Source organism: Carassius auratus, chromosome 34 (genome assembly GCF_003368295.1).
Source record: "Carassius auratus strain Wakin chromosome 34, ASM336829v1, whole genome shotgun sequence".
Classification (NCBI taxonomy): domain Eukaryota; kingdom Metazoa; phylum Chordata; class Actinopteri; order Cypriniformes; family Cyprinidae; genus Carassius; species Carassius auratus.
The window spans coordinates 2,630,769-2,656,131 of record NC_039276.1 but is presented as its reverse complement, the minus strand read 5'-3'; the positions used below and the strand labels follow the sequence as shown (position 1 = coordinate 2,656,131).

General features: G+C 36.9%; 1 protein-coding gene across 1 annotated transcript in view; it reads right to left on the bottom strand.

Annotated features, from left to right (window-relative positions):
* Positions 1–4,435: 4,435 nt before the first annotated feature.
* Positions 4,436–25,363, bottom strand: part of LOC113052937 (sodium channel protein type 1 subunit alpha-like) — a 45,340-nt gene continuing 24,412 nt past the window's right edge. The window contains exons 14-27 of the mRNA XM_026217433.1: positions 24,815–25,053; positions 23,745–23,921; positions 22,855–23,211; positions 22,336–22,764; positions 16,154–16,286; positions 15,055–15,209; positions 14,607–14,780; positions 13,359–13,481; positions 10,340–10,612; positions 9,882–9,935; positions 9,632–9,769; positions 9,104–9,208; positions 8,498–8,759; positions 4,436–7,079 (exon numbers count right to left, since the gene is read on the bottom strand). Of these exons, the coding sequence (XP_026073218.1) occupies positions 5,920–7,079; positions 8,498–8,759; positions 9,104–9,208; positions 9,632–9,769; positions 9,882–9,935; positions 10,340–10,612; positions 13,359–13,481; positions 14,607–14,780; positions 15,055–15,209; positions 16,154–16,286; positions 22,336–22,764; positions 22,855–23,211; positions 23,745–23,921; positions 24,815–25,053 (3,779 nt within the window). The 3' untranslated portion in view covers positions 4,436–5,919. The remainder of the gene's footprint in view (positions 7,080–8,497; positions 8,760–9,103; positions 9,209–9,631; positions 9,770–9,881; positions 9,936–10,339; positions 10,613–13,358; positions 13,482–14,606; positions 14,781–15,054; positions 15,210–16,153; positions 16,287–22,335; positions 22,765–22,854; positions 23,212–23,744; positions 23,922–24,814; positions 25,054–25,363) is intronic.

Below are 25,363 nucleotides of genomic sequence, written 5' to 3'. Positions count from 1 at the left end.
TGGATGCCTTGGCACTCGTGACACTCAGTAATGTGAATTTCATATTTTCACTCGTTTGCACACACGAATCAAACCTGGGTATATTTGGAGTTTCATAAAGAAGGACAAACAGGTTCATGGTACATTATTGTCACGTGACCTTATCACATTGCATGTGTGTTCCAGTAAAATTTGATGTTAACATAAAATATGTTAAAGTTGTGACGGATATTGCATCATTAAAAAATTTTTGCAGACTGTGCATACACATAGTATATTCAGATATTACAAATATGCATAAACTGCTGTTCAGACATATAGGTTCTTTCTTTCTTTCTTTCTTTTTAAGAAATTAATACTTTAGTTTATCAAGGACACGTAGTTTTCTTCATTTGAATCCTGATAATTGTATTAAAGTTTCCACAAAAATGGAAATCAGTTTTTAACATTGATAATAATAAGAAAATCAGCATATTAGAATGATTTCATGTGCAATGAATATGGTTGCAATGATGCTGAAATTCAGCATTGCATCACAGGAATAAATTACCTTTTAAAACATATAACTGTATGTTATATATATATATATATATATATATATATATATATATATATATATATATATATATATATATATATATATATAAATGTTTCACAATATTACTGTTTTTACTGTATTTTTGATCAATTTATTGGAAGAAAAAGTTATCTACAGGTATGTATAGTATATTACTGTATGCTATAATAATAGTATATTAGAAGCCTACAAGAAAATGTTCGGAATATGCAAAGACGACAGAACCAATCCTCATTCAGTATGCAAATAGACATCAGAAAACATAGGTCCAATCACAATTCAGTATGCAAATGAGAGGTCAAACAAGTTGACAGATTTTCAAACTTCTACATTTGACTAAATGTTTAGAAACCCCAAATTTCAAAGCAAATTACTTAAATGATCGACAACCCAAAGTATACTTAATGTGTAAAAGATTTAGAACCAGCCCAAACCAGATTCACTGGAGGAACACGAGGGCGGTTCTGCCTTGCAAACACCACATAAACGTAAGTGATGTTACGTTACTAAGCAACAGTGCGGGAGGAACTGCAGCATCACTTTTCATTTGAATAAGTGTCTGGGAGCAGAGCTTCCTGGATCGTCCGATCACGAGGCCATTAGCTTCTGCCAATATACTGTCTGACCATCTGTGCTGCTGCGGCCCCGGCTTGTGGCTCTCGTAAGGAAACGTCTTGGTTTCGGCCACTTGCTTAATTGTGTTTTTCTTGAATTATTAAGTTATCGTCTTACTGATGGGTCCAAATGAGAGGCAGTCGGTGAACCTAACTGAATTATTCTGCATGATCTAAAATGACCATTAGTGTAAAAAGGAAATAAACACCACAAATGACACAATAACAGGACGTGGTGTGGTGAAAAACGATCTCTCTGAGGGAGTTTTATTGAATAACTAGAAAATGGTAAGATCTTTTTTCTTCTTCGTCTTCCCTGTATGCCAGGCTAGAGATTGAGTCATCTTCAGATAAAAGCTCATCTGAGATCTCAGATTAATAATTTATCAAGTCCTAATAGACTCAGCCAGCAGGTTCTGAATCACGTAAAGAGACTTTAAGAGATGAGATTTTCTTGATGATCTTTTCGGATGTATTTTGTGGCCAAATGTCCTCTTCAGCATTGGTCTTTACTGATAAATCTTAGATTTAAATGAATTATTTATTTCATTTTTCATACAATCAGAATTCTGGGAGTCTTCTGGAAATTATATATAAATGTATGTAAAAATTTAAGCAAAGTATATATTATTCTTAGCACCACAATACAACAGCAACAACAAGGGCAATAATTATTATGATTTTTATTAGAAGTAGTAGTAGTAGTATTAACTTGGGGTGGTAAAAAATGAAATTGTAATTCTTACATTAACAACATTTAAAAAATATTATTATAAATGTTAATGTTTGTGGAATGTGTTTTTTAAATCGATTAATATTGAATTTATTTATAATAATAATAATAATAATAACAATATAAAGAATAATATAACAAATAAAAATATAATTATAAATTTACCAACATTGATACTGATAATAACTGGTTTATATATATATATATATATATATATATATATATATATATATAAAACCATTTTTTTTTATTTTTTATTTAATGACATTTGCTTCATAGCCTGAAAATCAAACAGAAGCCTTAGATGATGATGTGTGCGGTGAGACACTCAAACACAAAACCTCTGAGGACAAAAAACCAAAAACAAAGCTTTTTCACATAAAAGCTCATTAGCAGAGAAACTGTGGTTTTTTTGCGGAAGTGGATGATTGTGGTTGAGTTCAAATGGTCAGGACTGAAGTTACGAGAGATCTAATGTGCTCCTAATTAGAGTACAGTCACTTGAGACCAGAGCTGTGACCATAAAACATCTCTCTCTCTCTGAGAAACATTACTATGTCTTTCCGAACATACATCAGAGAGTATGGATGCTGTAAAATGTGAATACAGTTAGAGGAATCATCACTTAGAGTAAACGGTCATTGCTCGTTTTAGTAAAAACTAAAACTGTGAAAACAAGTCTCAATTTTTTTTTTTTTTTCAGTTTTCTATGTAACATTGTTTTCTCCATGTTATATGTATATATATATATATATATATATATATATATATATATATATATATATATATATATAACAAGCTTTGATAGTTTTTTACACATTTAAATTTGTGTAAAACGTATGAGGACTTGGAAACCTGCTTGAAAACAATCATTAATTTTGAATTACGTACACAGTTCGGAATATTTGTTTATTTATTATATATCATATATTTGTCTCTGAACAAAAGTATAATATATCTAAATAATTGGAAATATAACAATTTAAAATACCTGTTTTCTATTGTAACATGTTTTAAAATGAAATTTATTTCTGTGATGCAAAGCTGAATTTTTAGCAGCCATTATTCCAGTCTTCAGTGTCAAATGATCCTTCAAGTTAAAACATTTATAAAATCTTAATTATTAAAACTTTATAACCAAAAATTATACACTTCACATTCAAGACTCCCATACTCAAGTCAAGGATGGTAAAAGTGGCCAAATAAAGAGTGATTTCAAACAATCACATGGTGCTTGATAGCTTGAACCAAATTTCATGAAACTAAACAAATAAAATCAATAAATAGTGAATACACAAAGAGTTCCAGCAGGTGTAAGGTATGTGATGAGTTTATTCTCTTAGCTTAAAGAACCGACTCATAGCAATGTACTGCATGCAGTTTAACTCACAGTCTACAAGCATGATGCATATAAAGCTAATGATTTATGTTTTATGCTATTTTGATATTCATCTCATTTAAATTCATAATATACCTAGAATTCATTTTCTTAATACATGTCACGTTCACATAGAGCAGTTACACTTACGACTGTGTTAATGTGAAACATATGAGTCTCTGACATGAAACGAAATGTAATGATAACATTCATAATTATAAAAATGTAAACAAATACACACTATCCCATCAGTCTTCAATCATCGTAAAGACGCAAGTCAAACAACCTGTTGGCTAACATTAATAACAGAAATATATAGAACTACAATCTTCATAAGTGAAATATGCAGTAAACGAAAGTGGTGCATTTATATTCCTCAATGTTATTTTTTTATATATATATAAAAAAGCATAATGCAAATAAAAATGGCCAAATTTCACAATAACATTTTAGCTTCCACATAATCAAAGTGATTATATTTCCCATATAACTTCAGCATAATTTTGTATTTTAGCTTTTTACTTAAACCTTCCACATTCCCTATATAGATTATAATCCATCATTTCTGCATTATACAAATTCTATAACAGATTGCATATTCCTACAAAATATTTACACACATGAAAAACCATTTATGAGAGAAATCTTAAAAAAAAAAGCAAAGAAGACGTGGATGCTAAAAGATGAAGTCTAGAACAGCTACCTCACCAAATCTGTGTTCATATACAAAAATGAATTTGCAACTACTGATGCATCCTGCTATGATGCAGAAGTGAAGATGATGGGAACAGATGCAACACTAATAGATCATCCAAAAATGAAAATTAGCTGAAAATTTTTCATCACATCACTTGATCACCAATGAATCCTCTGCGGTGAATGGGTGCCATCAGAATGAGAGTCCAAACAGCTGATAAAACCATCACAATAACCCACACGACTCTAGTCTAACATCTGGTGAAGTGAAACCATTTTGGACTATGTGAACTTAAACGGTCCTTAATTTGTGCATATTTCTCTCCTGATATGGATGAGATCGACATTTTTTTTTTTTTTACTGGAAAGCAATATTATAGACAGAGGGCTCATATTTTAGCTGGACGGCACCCATTCATTGCAGATGATCCATTGGTGAGGAAGTGATGCCATGCTAGATTTCTCCAAATCCGTACCAATGAAAAAACAAACTCATCTACATCTCAGATGGCTTGAGGGTAAATGCATTTTCAGCAAATGTTCTTTTTTTAATTTTCAAGTGCAATATCAGTGAGGCAGCTACAGGGAAGGCTGAAATTAGACACAGTTCACAGTTCAAGATGTGACGTAAGTCTTGAGGTTTTAAGGAAAGAGTTTGCTGCAAGCTCTCGAGTAGGGAAGGCACGTGTGCAAATGGCTTTCTAGCATGTTGAAGAGAGACCTGAGAGGCACTGAGCCATTCTGAAATACTGAGTGCGAAACTTGTGTGACTACAGGTGAGCTGTCATGCAACTATAATTACACGTATATTGATGACAACAGAATGCAACAGTGGTGCGCAGCAGTCAATGGAAGAAAAAAATACATCAGCTCTGTCTCAAGTAACATGGAAAAAGCAACCTCACTGTTGATGTATAAATGACATTTAAAAATGAAGTGTGTTATTTCTGCAGCAATCGAAGCACCAGACAATCCTGTTCAATTTTAGTGGGAACTGCAATAATTCCTGACGTCTCGACAATAACATCACAAGAACACACACAGTCCCATATCCTTCACTAGTGATTGATGAAGAAAGATACTTTTTGCTCCCAACTCTGAACCACTCACAACCAATTTCCTGTTTTTCACAGCAGGTGGTACAACTGTTTTCTAGAAAATAGGGCCCAGTATATTTATAGTATCTTAAATAGTGCAATTATTTGATCAAAATTTGTAATAACTAAAGTCTATTGTAATATATTTTAAAATGTTATTTATTACTTTAATGTGAAACTGAATTTTCAGCATCATTACTCAGTCAGTCTTCAGTGTCACATGAATCAGAAATCATTGTAATATGCAGATTTGGAGCCGTTTTTTACTAGCATTATTTATTATTAATGTTGAAAACAGTTGTGCCACTCAATATTTTTGCTGAAACCATGATACATTGTTTTTCAGGATTCCTTGATTAATAAAAAGTGCAAAAGAATTTATGTGCAATATAATTTTTTTTAACATTATAACTTGAGCCTTTATGAGCACTTTTCATCAATTTGTTGGTGTCCTTGCTGAATTGAGAGAGAAATCGCTTTAGCAGTTGTTTTGCCTTTAAGGATCAGGTGCCGCAAGTGACACAAAAATCACACACTTCATCTCTAAATGCATGACACTGGATGCAGCTCTGACTCACAAATATGCTGAACAACACACAAAGAAAACACATCGGATTCAACACTTACACAAAACAATGACATTTGGTCCATCGCCATTTTCGCCACTGAGTGAAACAGGTAAGGCTTCACTGCCCAACTCATGTTAATCACAGCTCCAGAATAGGCACAAAGTTCAAGTATGCTCAGGCAGTATGGCATAGACATCCACATCAAACGGACAAGGTCACCTGACCCTGACAAATAACTTGAAATAAAAGTTGTAAACAATTGTTCGTAATGCTACTCTAAACCCCGTTACCTTTGTCTTCCACTTCCTTCTCATGTTTGTCCTTCTCGTATTTGTTGGTGGTGTTCTGTGACAGGCTAGGAGAAGATATGGCAGGCATTGTGTCAGTATCTTCTGAAGTGCCACTATCATTGCACTTGTCATTGTCAACAGACTCTTTACTTGGGACATTCCCGTTTTGCTGCTTGGTGTTATGGACCTTCTTCATACTATGTCGGACCAAGTGCTTCCTGAAGGCTCTCTGGATGATTGCAGCAGACGTATCTTCATGCTTCCTACGCAGGGTTGTGGTGATGGGCTCGTAAGAGGACTTTGAGGGGTTGGAGGCCATGAATCGTTCTTCCATTTGTCCGCGAAGGACGTCCATCTCGCCACCTTCCCCAAGAACTCGTTTGGTGAAAGCAAACAAGATATCCAGACAGTGGATGCGTTCACCGCTCACCATTGGCAGATCCATGGAGATCAGCTGCAGTCGGTTGGGTTCGGGTATTCGCAGAGGAGGATCCAGAGAATTGGCGAAGTCCGATAACTTGTTGTACTCCATGAACTGCGTGGCGTTCGGGTCAAATTTCTCCCAAACCTCGTAAAACCTATCAAAGTCGTCTTCACTCAAAGGCTCGGCGCTCTCCTCGGTGGCCACGCTGAAGTTCTCCAGGATGACAGCGATGTACATGTTCACCACGACCAGGAAGCATATGATGATATAACTGACAAAGAAGGAAATCCCGATGGATGGGTTCCCGCAGTCGCCTATAACCTTGCTGCCAGGGAAGGTTTTATTGGGGTTGCAATCAGGAGGTTCGCTATTTAACATGGGCGCCAGAAGGCCATCCCAGCCTCCCGATGTGGTGATCTGAAACAAACACAACATGCTGTTGCCAAATGTCTCAAAGTTGAACATGTCGTCAATGCCGGCCGATTTTTTGACATAGGCGAAGTTGGACATGCCGAAAATGGCATAGATGAACATGACAAGGAAGAGAAGAAGTCCAATGTTGAAAAGGGCAGGAAGTGACATCATCAATGCAAACAGAAGGGTCCGTATTCCCTTGGCGCCTCGGATAAGACGTAGCACGCGGCCGATCCGGGCGAGGCGAATGACACGAAACAAGGTGGGTGAGACAAAGTACTTCTTAATGATTTCTGCCAGGAACATGCCTGCAACGACAACAGTTGAAAACAAATGTTGAAACCTGAGGATATAGTGATTTTAGTGATCAAGATGGCGATGATGATTCTGTGTAGGTAGTTTCTGACACACTTTTAAACAAGATATTTTTTGTAATTAAAAATTATATTATATTATAATTATAGGATTTCCAAACAATAGGAAAATTATTCTTATTTAATTTTCTAGTTTTCTAGTTGACTTTAATGCTTTGCCATATTGCAACAGGATAAGAAATCTTTAAGTCCACATTTACACTCTGTTTCCAAACAGTTAAAATAACAACAGTTAAAAAATAAATGCATACCCCAAAATGCTCCACAAGACATTTGATTATACCACCTGGATTCTCGAAAATGCAAGGTTTAAACAGCTTTCTGTACAGGTATTTCCTTTCTAATCGAATGTGCTGCTACATTGCAGCTCACACATATCTACAGACGTTAACGCGTACATAATAGCGCAACTCTTGCTCACACAGAATCAATTCAGAAGTGGGGAAATGTACTGTCAAAACTGTTCTGTGTTTTCTCAATAAAATTGCTTAGAAACTGAAACATTTTAGTATATATTTTACATTTTCTTAAAAGTTCGTAACATGGTCTTTTTGGGAAGTCCCGTAAGGAGACCATTCCAAGAGACCGCCCTGCTGGTGATAAAGGCAAGTTTCTCCAAGTCTTGGCTGGATACAAAAAATCTAATTCTTGCAATGTTTTTTAAATGATAGTATGCTGATTTAGTTACTGCTTTGACATGACTACTGAAACTAAGGTTTGTCTCCAGAATCACACCAAGATTCCTGACTTGATTCTTAGTTGTTTCACCTTGAAATCTTGACCTTTGTTTCCAAATGCAATGACTTCAGTTCTTTCCTTGTTTAACTGAAGAAAGTTCTGGCACATCCAACTATTAATTTCATCAATGCATTGGCAGAGGGAGTCAATGGGGCTGTAGTCATTTGGAGATAAGGCTAGGTAAATCTGTGTATCATATGTATAGCTGGGATAGGCAATTTGACTTAGTGGAAGCATATACAGGCTAAACAAGAGCGGTGCAAGAATTGACCCTTGTGGGACTCCTCATGTCATGGACGTCCTCTTAGACTTATGCTCTCCACAAAACATAACAGATAACATAAATTTGACCATTCAAACATGTGACCATGGGTGTTTTGTGATATTACAGATAATTATTTTCAACATCAAGCATTCATTCATCCTTCTTTATCTCACTAAATGTCAATAACTAAGTAGTACTTTAGAACTTTTTGTTATTATTTAGCAGTTAAAGGTTTGCTGGTTTGGAAAAAAATAGGATATTTTGCTGATGTTGAGTTGATCATGCAGCTGTGAAAAACTGGAGAGACTGATAAATCAATTGTTTAGTAAAGGGTCATTTCAGATCTTACCAACTATAGACAGGATGACCACGATGAAGTCGAATACGTTCCAGCCGACAGTGAAGAAGTACTGCCGTAGCGCGATCATCTTTAGCATACATTCGCTGGTAAAGAGCACAATGAAGGCAACATTGATCCAGTACAGAATATCTGGGGAATTACCGTCTGTCTCCACCATCATAGTGACCATGTTGAGCCATATAAGGACCATAATGAAAATGTCAAATGCCTGTTTGGTTACGAGGTCAAAGATGAATCCTTGAATCTTGTTCTGAAAAAATTAATGATAAGAGACATTGGGTTTGTCAGAAGACATTTACATAAAAAAATGGGTTAAAGAGAAGAGACCCAAAAGTTATTTAACCCCCTTTTTGTTTTATATCTTCTGTGAATAGAATGTTAAGCAGCATATCTGAGCTTCTGTATTCCATACAACAAAAGATATTAAAAGAGCAGTCTATTCATATAGAAAAATCACCATACACATTTTAGTTGTATGGTAAAAGAGCAGCTTGGACATTCTTCTCCATATTGCATTTCAGAGAAACAAAGAAAGGTTCTGGCTTGGCATAATGATAAGAACAAAGCTTTTTTCTTTTTTTAAGGAAAGCTTACTTTTGGCCTTGGAATGGGTTTTTGGGGTTTCTTTGAGCCGAGCTTCTTCATAGCATTGTAGTATTTCTTCTGCTCTTCTGTCATGAAAATATCCTGACCCCCAAAGTAAAGACAGCATACAGAAAGATCATTTTGGGATGAAAATCAAGGCGGGCCTCGATGTTATCATCCAAAATATGCATGTAAAGGAAACCCATCTTTTCTACAGCATTTTTAGACTAAACACACTTTAAATAAATTTTCTTTTGATGTTGTAAATAAAACAAAGACTACCGGAGTAAGTTTTTACAAGAATACACTATTTCAGTCTTTCTAATTCAAGATTTCATGTTTAATTCAATGAGTTAGCTACTATTTCTTCGTAATAATTTGTAAAATTTACTAGATCGTTTCAAAGTGTTTTTTTTGTTTGTTTGGTTGTTTTTTGCAGGAAACTAGCAATAGAATTAAAAAAAAAACATCCTAAGCTGTTCCAAATCAGAAATCAAGATGCCTTTGATGTCAAGCTTAAAGTATATAGATACTTATCTTCTTCTTCTGCTGATTGAAGTTGTCAATGATGACCCCAATGAAGAGATTTAATGTGAAAAAAGCTCCAAGGATGATGAAGACGACAAAATAGAGGTACATATACAAATTCACCTCATACTCTGGCTGCTCTTCTACCTGCAGAAATGGAGATGAAGGGCAACTTGCACCAGTACGCTTCCATTATAAGAATGATACATCATATTTTTTTATTTAAGCAATAATAAAATGACAATCAAAAAAGACTTACTTTGCGAGAGTCTACAGCTGCATACATAATGGGCATCCACCCTTTAAAAGTGGCCTTGAAAATAGGAAGAAAAATTATGAATATTATACTTACATTTTTTTTAGGAATGTTAGTATTATTACACTGTGAAATTATTTCCATCAAGTCAAGTCACCTTTGTTTATATAGCGCTCTATACAATGCAGATTGTGTCAAAGCAGTTTTATACTGTTAAAAAGGAAAATAGTGTGTGGATAATGCAAGAGGACAATAGTAAACACTGTGCTTTGATGTAATGTCTTTCATTTTAAAAATCATATTGTTAATAATAATATAAATCATAATAACTTCTAGAAGCGGTAATAATAGGAATTTAAAAATAAGACAAACGATGATAGATAGATTATTCATTTTCTATGTTCTACAAGATAAAAACAGAAAACAAAACTATAATAACCAAATGTGTAGGGCAATCTTACCACTTGTAGCAGGGCCAGGTATCCATTTCCTACATTGTCAAAGTTGATTTTCACATTTCTCCAGCGGAGTTCTTCGGGCCTTAGTTCACATTCTGTTCTGTTACTGATATCTGTGATAGGCATGCGCTTGTCTGAGGTGATGTTTACACATTCAGAAAACTTTCCGGCGAAGAAGTTGACACCCACAATGCTAAAAATGAGCCAGAAGATGAGGCAGACCAGCAGGACATTCATGATGGAGGGGATAGCACCCAGAAGAGCATTCACAACCACCTGCATCCACACAAACATCACAAACTTACAAAGCGTTACGAATATAGTTCAATCATCATGGAAACACTTTGTTTTACAGCTCATTCAATGATTCATTTGCCACAACTTAAAACTGTACAGAAGTAAAAACATAGACAGGTACAAATTGCTTGTTATATTAGTTATTTTGTTAATTTTTCTCATGTTTATCTAGTGACAAACAATATAGAAAACATGCCTTGAATATTTGAAAGTAAATTTGTTTCGTATTTTACATTTAACATTTTAAATCTTCTAAATGATTGCTTGGTTGAAACGATTATTAATCTGAATGAAATAAAAGTAGCATGCAGTTAAATCAATATTGGGATCACATATCATCATCTAAGTTTTTAGCTATTTCTACCAGCTCTATAATAGGCCTGATACACCTGTAAAGCAAAGTGCATCCGGGTTTAATTCTGTTGACTCCGTTTTGGTAAAGGAATGAAAACACATGAGTGTAATGAGAAACTGTCCAGTGCATAATGTTTAGCAGGGGGACACATCATTACCGGCAATGACAATAATGAACAAGAGGAGAAGGAGAGGGAAAGTTATCAGTGCACGTCGATCTGTGCCCTCACTAGTTTTGTCTTTTTTGCAGTTTAGATGATTGTGCCAAGTTTAGAATTGAAGAATCAGCTGAATTTGAATTTAATTGGCACCAGAGTTTTTTTATTTACAGTTTGAACTGGAATGACAGCAAGACGAGGGTGCAATTTAAAGAAATATTACAAGTTATATATATATATATATATATATATATATATATATATATATATATATATATGTGCATTTTTTTAATTTTAAATAAGTTACATAGATTTATATATAAATACATATTGAATGACGCACAACCATGACAACCTTGGCATGAAAAAGCATGACCTTTAGGAAGTATGGTGAAGCCGCAGTATTACTGTTTACTGTAAATGAACAAACACAAAAAGAAATGAAGACGCATAAAAAAGTTAAAGGTCCTCAGCAGCAATGACACACACAGATGCACGGTGCATTTCTAGACACTGTCGATACAAATAGAGGAGTGATCAGTGATTGCCATGTGAGGGGAAGTCATCACAACATCACATTTGTGTGGAGAACGTACGCAAGCATTTAGTCAATAACAGCACCATCGAACCCCTGAGCTTATTACATAAAGCTGCACGTCAAAGCTTCCCACCATCGCTTGCAATTCACAGCCTGAAATTGTTTAGTAAAACACCACAATTATGACCGGACACAGTATAAGTCATAGTTGAATTTCAATGCTTTGAAGTTCTCGTCAGCCATTAATTCACCAAAAAAACAACAACACACTGTTCAACACAAACCATGTATAGTCTTGCATATTTTACTTTACAAAAACTTTTGTTCATAGATTTTGAGTATGAAGTAATTTAAATTAATTTTACCCATTTTCTATGCACATTTTAGTGAAAATCATACATAAAGTGGGATGTTGTGTAACAGCAAGCATAGCTCAGTAACAAATCCAACTTTTTATCTGCACTAAAATCAGTAACTTTAACTGATCATGTTTGTCAGGGACTCATGCTGTGATACACGTTTAGCTGGGACAGTGAGAGGACGAGACAGAGGAAAAAGCCACAGTCATGATCTACTGTACAACAGGCACACATTTCTCTCTACACTCTTAAAGTCAACATGAAATCAATTTGAATCCCATTTGCTTTCCTAATGCCTGTTTATGGCACATATGATTATGTGCACATTACACTAAAGCAGCATTTCCCAAACGTTCCTGTCAGCTGAACCACTCTGATCTTAAATATGTATTGAAGTGATGTATACCTGAGAGTTGTTTTTTTTTGCGAGTTGAGAATTTGTTTATGGTTTTCTGGCGTCAGTGACATGCAGGGAAACATTCAACATTACTATTTTTTAATTTGATAGTTTTTAAAAGGGATAGTTGACCTAAAACTGAAATTCTAGCCACTTTCACATTGCGATTAGGGAAAATACACGGATAATGTGTCCCGGCTATTGTTCCCGTGTTGCTAGATTTTGTCCTTTCACACTGCCAGTGATTACTCGGAATATGTGCGTGCGTTCACACACAACCCGTAAAGGTCCCGTAATGACATGTGACATCAGGATGTTAATGCATGAGTCGAAAACACAAGTTAACTTTCACTGAAGCTGGTGAATGATCTCAGATTCAGCGTGGATAGTGAGGAACTAACTGATCTCTGCTATATTACAGTTTGCACATATTTTTTTCCATTGCAAATGTTGATCTTCCTTCAAAACACCCGGTAAAACAGTTGCACGATAACATGCGTCATCACTACGACACACCTTTTACGCCATTAGTTCTGGCTTTTGTTCACAGAGCGCTCGTTACAACGTTGACACAGAGTTTAGAATGGCACAGTGTGAAATCTCAAAACCTGACCAACCAGGGTTAAATGTTAATCTAAAATAACCCCAGATTAACCCACGATGACACTGGACTGACAATTTCAAGTGTGAAAAGCCCAAAAGAATACCAAAGACAACTAAATGGTAAATGAACTAAATTTTGAATGAATTAATGTCAGTCAGCATTATGTAAGTATATATAATGTATATATATATATATATATATATATATATATATATATATATATATATATAGATATATAGATATTCATAAAAGTAAATTTAATTTAATTTGGAAATAAATGGAAATAAATAAGAAGTCGAGATTAAGAGATTTTACCCTCATTCCCTCAAAGCGTGAGAGAGCTCGGAGCGGTCGGAAGGCTCTCAGTGTTCGGAGACTTTTGATGGCGCTCAGATCTGAATAGTTCATGGCGTTGGCTACCAGGCTGATCAGAGAGACCTACACACATAAACAGAGTTAATTAGGAGAAAAGCACACTCACAACCCTTCCTTCTAGCCCCAATCTTGATTTCTCTGCAGGTTCTCATGGGATAATGGCTTTCCAAATGTACAAATGTCCAGTTTAATCACTCAACTGTTTTCAAACAGTAGAAACTCGCACAGTCTAAAGTGCCCACATGTATAACACCCACAAAAGCGATCATTTCCAGTCTATCATTCTCATTTCACTGATGCTTTCTTGGTTATGGTGCTTTTATGAGTTGATGTTCACCTGCCGTCTGTGTTGTTTTAGCTCCCAGTTCACTAAAGGATAGTTGTCAAGGCAAAAGTTCCCATTTTATTTAACTTGATGTACTAAAATAACTAAAACGAAAATAAATAATATAAATATTGTATTTATTAATAAAACTTTAATTAAAATGAAACAAAAACATAAAATAAATTAAACTATGATAGTATCTCAACAGCCATAATTACTATTATGACGTATAGCGTCCTATCGGTCTTACAGATCTGAAATTACATGAGTATAAATAAATGATGGCAAAATGTAAATTTTTTTTGGTTAAACAGGTGTGATCATAAATGTACATACACCTTGCAGAATCCACAAAATGTTAATAATTAAAAAATATATAAAAAATAAGAGGGAATTTTTTTAAGCACCTTGACTCTTAATGCATCATGTTACTTTCTTGAGCATCTTTTTGAAGAGTGCCACAAATGTTTTTAATGTAAAATATCTTATAGACACTGCTGGAAAGGGTTCAAATATGCAGAAGATCCTGGAAAACTAAAAGACATGCAAGACCTGGAGGACTTTTCTGAAGAACAGTGTTCAAGAGTAACTGCTCAGAACAAATTAGTGACAACAATCGCAAATGATACACACAGTTGTGGATTGTTTAGAAAGAAATCAAGCAAGTTTTTACTTTTTATAAATTCAGCTGTTATTTTGTCTTGTTGACTAATTGTATGTTAAATACCTTATTCAGGACAACATGAAAAAAAAGTTGTATGATTCCTCCTATTTTTGTAAAAATGACTAACATTTTGCAGATTCTGCAGGGTGTATGTGCAACATATAGTTTGACATTATAATTAATCAAAAGCTGAACCTACATCAACAATAACAAAATCCAACCAGCACCAGAGATTGGTGAAGTATTTGGCAAAACCATATGCCACCCATTTTAGCAGCATCTCAAGAATGAAGATGTAGGTGAAAACTTTGTCAGCAAATTCCAGCATGGTCTTTACGGTTTTCCTTGTTTCAAGGTAAATGTCCTCAAATGCCTGAAAAACATTTTAGATGTATAGATATAAATGATTAGGATCAAACCAATATGGACTGCAACCAATCCATCCGATAAAAAATATTGATTATAAATTGCAATAACATTTAAAACAGGTAATAAACATATTGTATTTGTATTTGCAATGTATTGTTCTGAATATTGTGTCACCAGCTTATCAACACGTTGACGTCAAACTGTATTGAAAGTGAGGCAAGGAGTTACCTTGTTGTGTGTCACATACACAAACAAAAGCACACATGCATTTCCCTCACCAGAGCACCGCTGCTAAGCAGAATCATGAAGATGATGAAGCTCTCAAACCAGCTGTGCTCCACTATGTTATAGCAGGTCTGTCTCAGCAGCCACCATTTTTTCCACATGCCCTTTTCAACATCCACCTGGCAGCACGGGAACTTTTGGACACACCCTGAAAAACAAAATGAAAAATCAGAACAGATTCCATCACTTGCTCACCCCAGTGGATCCTCTACAGTGAATGGGTGCCGTCAGAATGAGAGTCCAAACAGCTGATAAAAACATCTCAATAATCCACAAGTAATCCACACCACTCCAGTCCATCAGTTGATGTCTTATGAAGCAAAAAAATATGTATGTAAGAAACATATGCTGTGCTGTTTTGTTTTTTGTTCTGTTTTGTGCAAACTGCTAAAGAGTCCTCTATCCATAATATTGCGTTCTCCAATAAGAAAAAGTTGTCTGGTCAGGAGAGAAATATGCAAAGATCAAGCATTGTTTACAAGTGAAAAAAATAAGTGGTACAAAATATTTCTGAACAAATAAGTTGGTGGATTTTGATGTGAAAGGACAACAGAAAATTGTACTTTTTAAAATAAAGAAAGCATTATTTTGGATTATGGATGGTGTAATGGTAAATAGTGTAAAAGCAATGATGTAAATGCAATTTTTTTTTTTTTTTTTTTTTTATTTTACAAGCATGCAGCTTTTGGCTTCACCAGATGTTAACTGATGGACTGGAGTGCTGTGGATTACTTGTGGATTATTGTGATGTTTTTATCAGCTGTTTAGACTCTCATGACGATGATCCACTGGTGAGCAAAGTGATGGAAAGCTACATTTGTTCTTATCTACATCTTATATTTCAAAGTTTCCATTTATTTTATTTTTCATGTTCAGGTTAAACTCTACTCAAACTTTGCTGAGCAAAACACTGACAAACAAAACAACACATGCATTTTCCTAGAGATTTTTTTTTAAGTGTGACTGTGTCAAATGGCCCATTGTAAATACCATGGTATTTCCCACTGATACTACTGAACTTTTTAGCAAGAGTCCAAACAAACAAAACGTTTTATGGTCTTATTCTAGTGAACAAACTATTAGCAGCATCACCTGGTGTGAAACAGGCATCTGGATCTGTAGATTCTTCAAGTTCAAAGTCCAAAGCTTCTTCTCCATCTTTACCGAAGTGTCTGAGGTCCACCGTGCTGCCCTCTGAAGAGCTGGGAGCCACGTTAGACAGCTTCTGCAAGAGCAACACAGACACAATATTAACGTGTTACCATGGCAACACCTCCACATCGCCGATGAGATGATACACGTGCACATGGTTTCTGAAGTCGTTTCAGCTGAGTCATTGTGCAAAGGCTTGTTTGGTGTGATATCTCGGATGTTTAAAATACTTCCTTCATCTAGTATATAGTATACAGTAGTTCATATGCATTTCCAAACAATTATACACCATTAACTACATCAATAAGCTCTGAGATGGATCATAGGATTAAATATATATTTTAACATAATTGTGCAATTTACTGTACAAAGATCACAATATCTTTTACAGAAGTAAAAACAATCAATTCATAGCAGCTCATACTAAGCTTGTGCTGAATTTTTCATATGTTTATACAGTAAATTTAGTCTCTTATTAATGTATATGCTCGAGCCATTGCACCTTCAATCGCCGACACTAAGTTCCCTTTCGGTCCACGATTTCTGAGAGTAGGTACATGGTGAAGTTTGCTAAGCAAAAAACATCAGCTCGTTTTTCAGATAATGCAGCTTGTGGAATGATGCAAGCATGCTATGATGAAATTAATACGCAACCAAGATTTCTGGATGGCTCCAGTCCTTGTTGGCCCCAGACCTTTTCTGTCTATAATGACATTTCAATAATCAATGCAATAATGCCATTGGTTTGGATCTAGTATCTAATAGTAAAATGCATGGAATTCCAAAATAATGGTGATTTTTGGGGGGCTAATTAGTGTTAAGCATTTGCCAGACATTTTTCTCCAAAGCTATTTACAACGCACTGAAAGTATGCAATTTATCAGCTCATGTATTCTGTGGGAATAGAACCCATGACTTTGGCATTGCTAGCTCAATACTACTGTGCTTTCCCGGGCCGTCGAGAGGATAGGGCTCAAGTGGAAACCTCCACCACATCCTGAGCCCTCAAGGCTGGATGATTGGTCCAGGAGTGCCATCTCTGGCTGTGTCTGGCAGACATAAGGGACACTGACAATGTTCGGTTCCTTAATGCCCCTGTGTTCCAGACCAGTCTCTTCACCCATACAGATGAGAGCTTTGCCCAGAGGACACATCTGGTGTCCCTCCAAATTTAGCGGTATCCGCTTCACTGCAGTGAAAGCAGACGATGCCCTTGTTCTGTTGACAGAGAGCACAGCCCTACTGCCGAAGGACGTGATATAGCCGGTCCCTAGTGCCGCTATGAAGTCGGGTTTTACAGCCCTTACTTCATTGTACACCAGAATGGCGGTGGGCTATGGCTAATCTTGGATCTGTGAGTTTTGAACCGGACACTTCGACGGATACCATTCAAGATGTTGGCGCAGAAACATATCTTTGAATGCGTCCATCCCTGAGATTGGTTTGCAGAAATCGACCTGAAAGACGCGTACTTTCATGTGTTGATCCTTCTCTGCCACAGACAATTTCTGCGGTTTGCATTCGAAGGATGGACATATCAGTACAAGGTCCTGCCTTTCAGGCTGTCCCTGTCTCCCCGCATTTTCACGAAAGTTGCGGAGGTGGCTCTTGTTCCCCTCAGAGAGCATAGTGTTCGCATCCTCAACTATCTAGATGGTTTGCTTATACTAGCACAGTCTCAGGATCAGTTGTGCGAGCACAGGAACCTGGTGCTCCAGCACCTCAGTCTGTTAGGCCTTTAGGTCAACTGGGAAAAGAGCAAACTCTCCTCAATGAACAGGATCTCTTTTCTCATAATAGGAGTTGGATTCAGTCAAACAGACAGGAACGTGAGTGGTTAGTGCTAGCCTCCTTGAATACCTTCAAGAGCAGGACAGCGGTCCCACTTTAAATTTTTTCAGAGGCTCATGTGGCATATGACAGCCACAGCGGTACTTACACAGTTCAGCTTGTTACATATGAGACCGTTCCAGCAATGGCTTTATGGCCGAATCCCGAGGTGGGCGTGGAAGCGCGGCACTCACCGGGTCCTGTCGTTCAGATCTTGCATTCCTCCGGGCAGGGGTGCCTTAGAACAGATCTGGTTTACACAGATGCCTCCACCACCGGCTGTTGTGGACGGGCCTGCAGCAGCATTGGCACATCAATTGCCTAGAGTTCCGCAGTCAGAGTTCAATGTTGTTTTTAGAAGGCAAGCATGTGCTGGTCTGAATGGACAACACAGCGATCGTTGTGTACATTAACTGAAAAGGTGGTCTGTGCTCCCATCGCATGTTGCACCTCACCCAGCACCTCCTCCTTTGGAGTTGGAAGGTTCTGAGGTCACTTCATGCTGTTCACATTCTGGGCTTGCTCAACCATACAGCCGACAAGCTGTCTCAAGCAATGCCCCCGGGATTATGACAACTCCATTTCCAGACGGTCCAGCTGATTTGGAAATGGTTCGCAGCCGCTCAGGTAGACCTGTTTGCTTCTCCAGAGACCTCCGACTGCCAGTTGTTCCACTCCCTAACCGAGTGAACACTCAGCAAGTATGCACAGGAACACAGCTGGAGACAGGGCCTACACAAATATGCACTTCCCCCAGTGAGCTTTCTCGCACAGACACTGTGCAAAGTTCAGGAGGACGAGGAGCAAGTCTAACTAGTGGCATCATATTGGCCCACTCTGACCTAGTTCCCCTAACTAATGCTCCTCTGGACAGCAAATGATGGCCCACTGGATTGTGGATGCAATCGCGCTTGCTTATCAGGCACAGGGTGTGCCCTGCCCATTCAGGTTGCGAGCTCACTCAACTACAAGTGTTGCATCATTCTGGGTGCTGGCTCCTCACTGACAGATATTTGTAGGGCTGCGGCCTGGGCGACCCGCAACATTTGCTAGATTTTATAGCCTTCATTTAGAGCTGGCATCCTCCGGTGTTCTCACCTCAAATGGGTAGTGGCACTGAGAGGCCCCAGTTAGTGTCGGCTTGCTAAAACTGATCCACAGTGTCCATACTGTAGACCCTGTTGAGATCCTCCATCATCCTTGGCAGATGGATGTGGTGAAACTTCCAGCACCAGGCCTTCACTTTGAATCCATGAGAACTGTGGAAGGCTGGGTTCCATATTGAGACCTAGGCGGTACTCATATGTGTATAGTCCATGATATAGCCTAAGAGCCCATGTTTCCCCAGCAGACTTCTGCCTTCCCAAGAGGGTTACAATCACTGGCAATTTATCCATATACACCTTAATGGATGCTATAGGTGTATTTGCTTCCAAAAACTCCTTTGTGAAGTATGGGGCTCCCACAGTGTCCTTATTATACTCACACTGTGATCAGCGGCAGCTGGATGCAATAATTGCATGCCAATGTGCATTGGCTTGTTTAGTTTACACTCGAAGTAGATTGGTCTATCGAAGTGATGTCCCAATTCATTGGGGTCACTGACGTGACATCTCCGTTCCCTCATTCAGGGAACGAGGGTTACCATACGTAACAGAGATGTTAACTGTACTTCAGACTAAATTTTCAGTCAATCCACTGATTTCAAACACTTCTACACTTGTCCAATTTACATTATGCTGAGTGAGAAACAATTATTGATTATCAGTTTCAAAGAGCTGTGTATGTATTTGCAGAGAGGCCTGACATCTACTGAAATTGTGGTAATCGAAATAAGACGCTATCACCATTATCTATGACTGAAGATGAATAATAATGATATTAGTAGTATGGCAGGATTTGAAATGCTGAAACGATCCAGTAGGTAAAATTAGATTTTTCATGAATGATAAAAGCTGACTTTACGGTTACTTTGGATGCATATTTAAAATTTCTTACAGGTCTCCACTCATTGTAAACCTCGAGAGCTTCTCAGAAGTGCTGCAAAGACAGATTAAGTTAAAGGAGTGAGACAGGCGAAAAGGAAAAAACACTCACTGTCTTGTCTGGAGGTAAAAATATTGTTCAGAGTGCAAGAATAACAGATAAATCAATGGGAGCAATAATACAGAATTATCTGCTGAGGTCTAGCAGGCAATCAATCAGAGATCATGGCTCTGGTCCAAAACATAGTGAGTTGCCTTGCTGTCTGCTGCCTAGATTATCATGCTAACTAAAATGTGTTATGCCACCACATAAGCTACTGATCTAGAAAACTCTTGATAAAAAATGAATGTTCCACATGCAAAGTGCTCAGAAGAACCAATTATGCTAACTGTAACATAGCACACAAATATTGGATTAAATTGTGTTTTTATTTATTTAGATATTTTAAGAACTTTTAATGTTTCATTTGATTATTATTTTTTATTAGGTTTATTAATTTATAATAAATCTTTCAAGAGGTTTATCTACCAGCTCATTGAGCCTGTTGCATTATGGGAATGCCTTTTTCATAAAGGATACATTTAATGCTGTCTTTTGACTGCACTCTGCAAGTATGTGAATGTAAACATTTTGTGAAGAGGCCAAATCAGTCATTTGGATTTTTATTTATTCAAATTAATTATTTCACCCAAATTAGCTCACCCTCAGACTATCCAAGATGTAGATGAGCTTGTTTCTTAGTTTGAACAGATTTGGAGAAATATAGTATTACATCACTTGCTCACCAGTGCTTTTTATACTGTTTTAGACTGCGTTGGCTTGTAGAGAGTGCTTAATTTGTGCATATTTCTCTCCTGATTCAGGTGAGTCAACTTTTCCAATGGAGAAACCAATATCATATACATAATATAAGCAATACACTTATAATACATTAACTGATGGAGTGGAGTGGTGTGGGTTACTTGTTGGTTATTGTGTTGTTTTTATCAGCTGTTTGGACTCTCATTCTGACGGTACCCATTCACTGCAGAAGATCCACTGTGAGCAAGTGATGTCATGCTACATTTCTCCAAATCTGCTCTGATGAAGAAACAAACTCACCTACATATTGGATGACCTGAGGATGAGCACATTTCCAGATTTTTGGGGGGGGGGGGGGTGAACTTATTTCAAATTGCTGAATTATAGTACATGATAAATTAAAAGGGTAATTCAGCTTCCTGTGTTAGGCAGTGTTATACAAACATTTGTGCCTGTCTTTCCTTAAAATGCTGCCTAGGTAGTCAGCTCACTGGGTATTTCTAACATAGTTTCAATTGCAAACATCTCACACTTCACAAAAAACTGAAGCGGTAGACATTTTAGGACAACTTCAAAGAGATTGCCATAATAAAACAATCGGTATATAGCCAAAACCGCAGCCCACCACATCCTGGTTTCTCAGCAAAAAGCAAGTGAGCATGTTATCATGAGGCTAACATTCACACTCGGTACTTAAATGGCACATAATGCGATCTGAAGACTGATATTCCCTGACCTCTCTTCCATTATGGGTCAAGCTGCATGTTGATGTAATCCACAATGCACTTACTGCAATTAAAGCGACTGGAAAAAAATCATGACCACGGTTATGCCAATGACAAATTCAGTGACACAACGGAAAAGCTTTCATTTCTGGCACAATGTATTTGACAATAACTACAGCAAAGGACTGTACTCTTGAAGGGACAACATCATCAAAATATCTTGAAACAATGTATTATAGTTTCTACGAAAATAGCAGCACAAATGTTTTCAACATTGATAATAATAATAATAATAATAATAATAACAAAAACAGTTTCTTGAGCAACAGATCAGCATATTAGAGTGATTTCTAAAAGAACATGTGACACTGAAGACTGGAGTAATTATGATGAAAATTCAGCTTTGCTTCACAGGAGTAAATTGCATTTTATAATAAATAATTAAATAGGAAAATAGGCACATTTTTACTGTATTTTTACTGTATTTTTGATCAAATAAATACAAGAAAATCTTACGCCCCACGATATTATTTTCCATATATTCCGCTTTTTGATCATGTAACAGTTATGAAATCCCATTAAAGATGCATTAGACTAAATATCTCTATGTAATCGGCTTAACCCTTGTGTGTCAAATTATTTTTTTTTTATTAAAAAAGATTGAAAATACTAAAATGTCCCTAATGAAGCACATGTTAAAATGTCTATGTAAAGGGGGCTTTATGTCTGCCCATTTTCCTGGTCTTTAATAAAAAAAAATGTTAAAAGCAGCAAGCTTACCTCTTTGTCCTCTAGGTCTAAAGAAAAGCTACTGAAATCCTCAGTGTTGAGGCACTGAAAATCAGACTCTTCATCAGCGATCGGGACACTGACGACCAAGCTTGGATTGCTGATATAATTCTCAGTGTCACTATCCATGTTCGTATCTCCAGTGCCTTTAACCAGCTCTAGTGTGGTGTGGTTGGAGTTGTCATTTATTCCCTTGCAGTTTCTCCCAATAGTGTTCCCATCTATGGTTTTCTTTTTTGGCTTCCTCCTTAAACAGCCGCTCCGGAAGAAATTCTGAAGGCAGGCCTTAAATAAAGCAAAACCTTTCTTGATTCGGCCAACTGCTATCTGCAGGTTGTTCTTTTCGACCTCGTCTTCGGGGGCTGCAAGGTTGTCAGCACTGAATGAGCTGAGCAGCAGAGCGAGGAACAGGTTCAGAACCTGCAAAATTTGGAAGAAACCAACAACAGGTTGACATAAATCAGATTTTTTGTGTGTGTGTGTTCATTTATTAGAAGTAACTATACATACCACCAGATTTCCAATGACCATGACCATCATGAACACAATTAAGCACAATGGCTGTCCCGACACTTCCATGCAGTCCCACATGGTCTCGATCCACTCTCCACACAAAACCCTGAAGACAATGAGGAACGAGTGGAAGAAATCGTACATGTGCCAGCGAGGAAGCGTGCAGTCCTCAGAAATCTTACACACACAGTCACGGTAGTTCTTCCCGAACAGTTGCATGCCAACCACAGCGAAGATGAAGACGATGATGGCCAGCACAAGCGTCAGGTTGCTCAAGGCACCTAGTGAGTTGCCAATGATCTTGATTAGCATGTTCAGAGTCGGCCAGGACTTAGCTAGTTTGAAGACTCTCAGCTGTTACAATAAGGGGCATAAAAGATTAGAATGGACAAGACGAGATGCACAATATAGACTTTAAATGAAATAAAGATGATCAGTGTCAGCTGATATGCTACTATCCTCTAGATTTAGATTTAGAATGTCATCTAATGCTGATTCAAAGTTTATTTATGTTCAGCAAATCACACTTGTACTTTTATAAATAAAACCATGTAACCATAGTTCCCTGAGAAGGGAATGAAACACTGTGTCCACTAGTTCCCCAATTCGACCCCTAATGGATGCAGTTCAAAGTTCCCTTGGAAGGGAACATCTCAGGTTATGTAACCATGGTTCTCTGAGAAGGGAACCAGACACTGCATCCTCTAGGGGTCACATTGGGGAACTAGAGGATGCAGTTCAAAGTTCCCTTCGGAAGGTGAACATCTCAGGTTATGTAACGATGGTAACCAAATTATTCATTTTAGTTTGTGGTGTTTTGTTATGAATTTATATCATTTTTATTTATTTTTTTCAATTATTTAATATATACAGTGGTATACTCTCACCAGTCTGAATGGCCTAAGAAAACCGATTCCAGACACCACATTTGTCAAACAAAGTTCCAGCAGACTCAGTGTGACTATGATGCTGTCAAAGATATTCCATCCTTCCTGAAAGTAAGTGTACGGGTCCAATGCAACAATCTTGAATATCATTTCCGCTGCAAAGATCCCTATGAAAACCTGCAGGCAAGAAAACAGAAAAACTTTGAACTTTTTAGTTTTTTACAAAACTAAAGCCATTTTTACATATGTTGATCAGTCAATAAATAAAAACAATCAATCAATATAAACAATTGTACCTATGAAAACCTGTAGGTAAGAAGACAATAAAACTTTTTAAAATGAACAACATAAAAGTAGAGTGAACATTTGTCCTCTTTTTCCCGGGGATTTCTAAATTGCCTGAAACAGCGGTTCTTAACCGTGGTCCTCATGACATCCCCCCCACCCCCCCGCTTTGCACATTTTGTATGTTTCTCTCATTGCTTCACATGTTTGTTCCATTCAAACTTAAGTGCCCTGCGAAGTGGACATCACACTATAGTATTTCAAAGGATCTGTTTCATTCAAAGGGCATTCAAGTGAGCGAGACATGACTACTGTGCAAATCTCAAAGATTTCATTCAGGTCTGTTAACCAAGAGAGACATGTAAAATATGCAGAGCCAGGGTCCCGAGGACCAGAATTAAGAATGGCTGTTTTAGACAATTGAGAAATCCTGACCAGGATATTTCCTGGAAAATAGGATTTCGATCACCCTATTAAAAGTATTTAAAAAAACTAGAGATGTCTGTCTAAATTTGAAATAAAAAACATAACATATGTAATGTGGAGTTCCTGATCACTTTTATCAATCACTGATGAGAAAACATCACTACAAAATAAAGTGGCTTATATTCTTAAAAATCAAAATACAATTTTAACACTTTCACATATAAATTTAATTAGTAAATTCACACTCCTCCATTCAGTAGGGTTGCACACTAATAACAGTAACTCTTTCTACAATAACAGAACAAGCCACCAAATATTGTACATGAGGTCATTAAAATGCTGCTAGAAATGTCTCTTACCACATTGGCAGTTGAAAGCATGTAAACATATTCATTTTTCATGGGATAATACTCCATGGCCATGAATACTGTGTTTATCACTATGCAAATGGTGATAAACAGATCTGCGAAGGGGTCCATCACAACCATGTGGACAGTTTTCTTTATCTTCAGCCATGTGGGACTGCAATCCCAGATCAGATAATTCTCAGCAAAATTGATCCAGCACTCCATACACTTCTGTTTCAAGATCTCCGACGCTGCCGTGTTAAATAAAAAAGGACTGGTATGAATTTTGGCAACATTTGTAACAAACAGAAATGAGCAATCGAGCACTTGATCTTTCTTCTGTGAAAAATAAAAAGGGCCACTATGAAAGTGAGAAATGAGGACGGAGGCTGTCAAACTTAAAGAAGGCAATAAAAGCAAGTAATTTTCAGTTTATTTAGGTATCATATGACTTTAAATATTGGGAATAAGTCATATGAACAATATTTAACAGTATTTCTTTTTTACTATCGAGAGCCTTTGCCCTCGTTTTATTATAAAAGATTGTGCTGGGTTGAGATG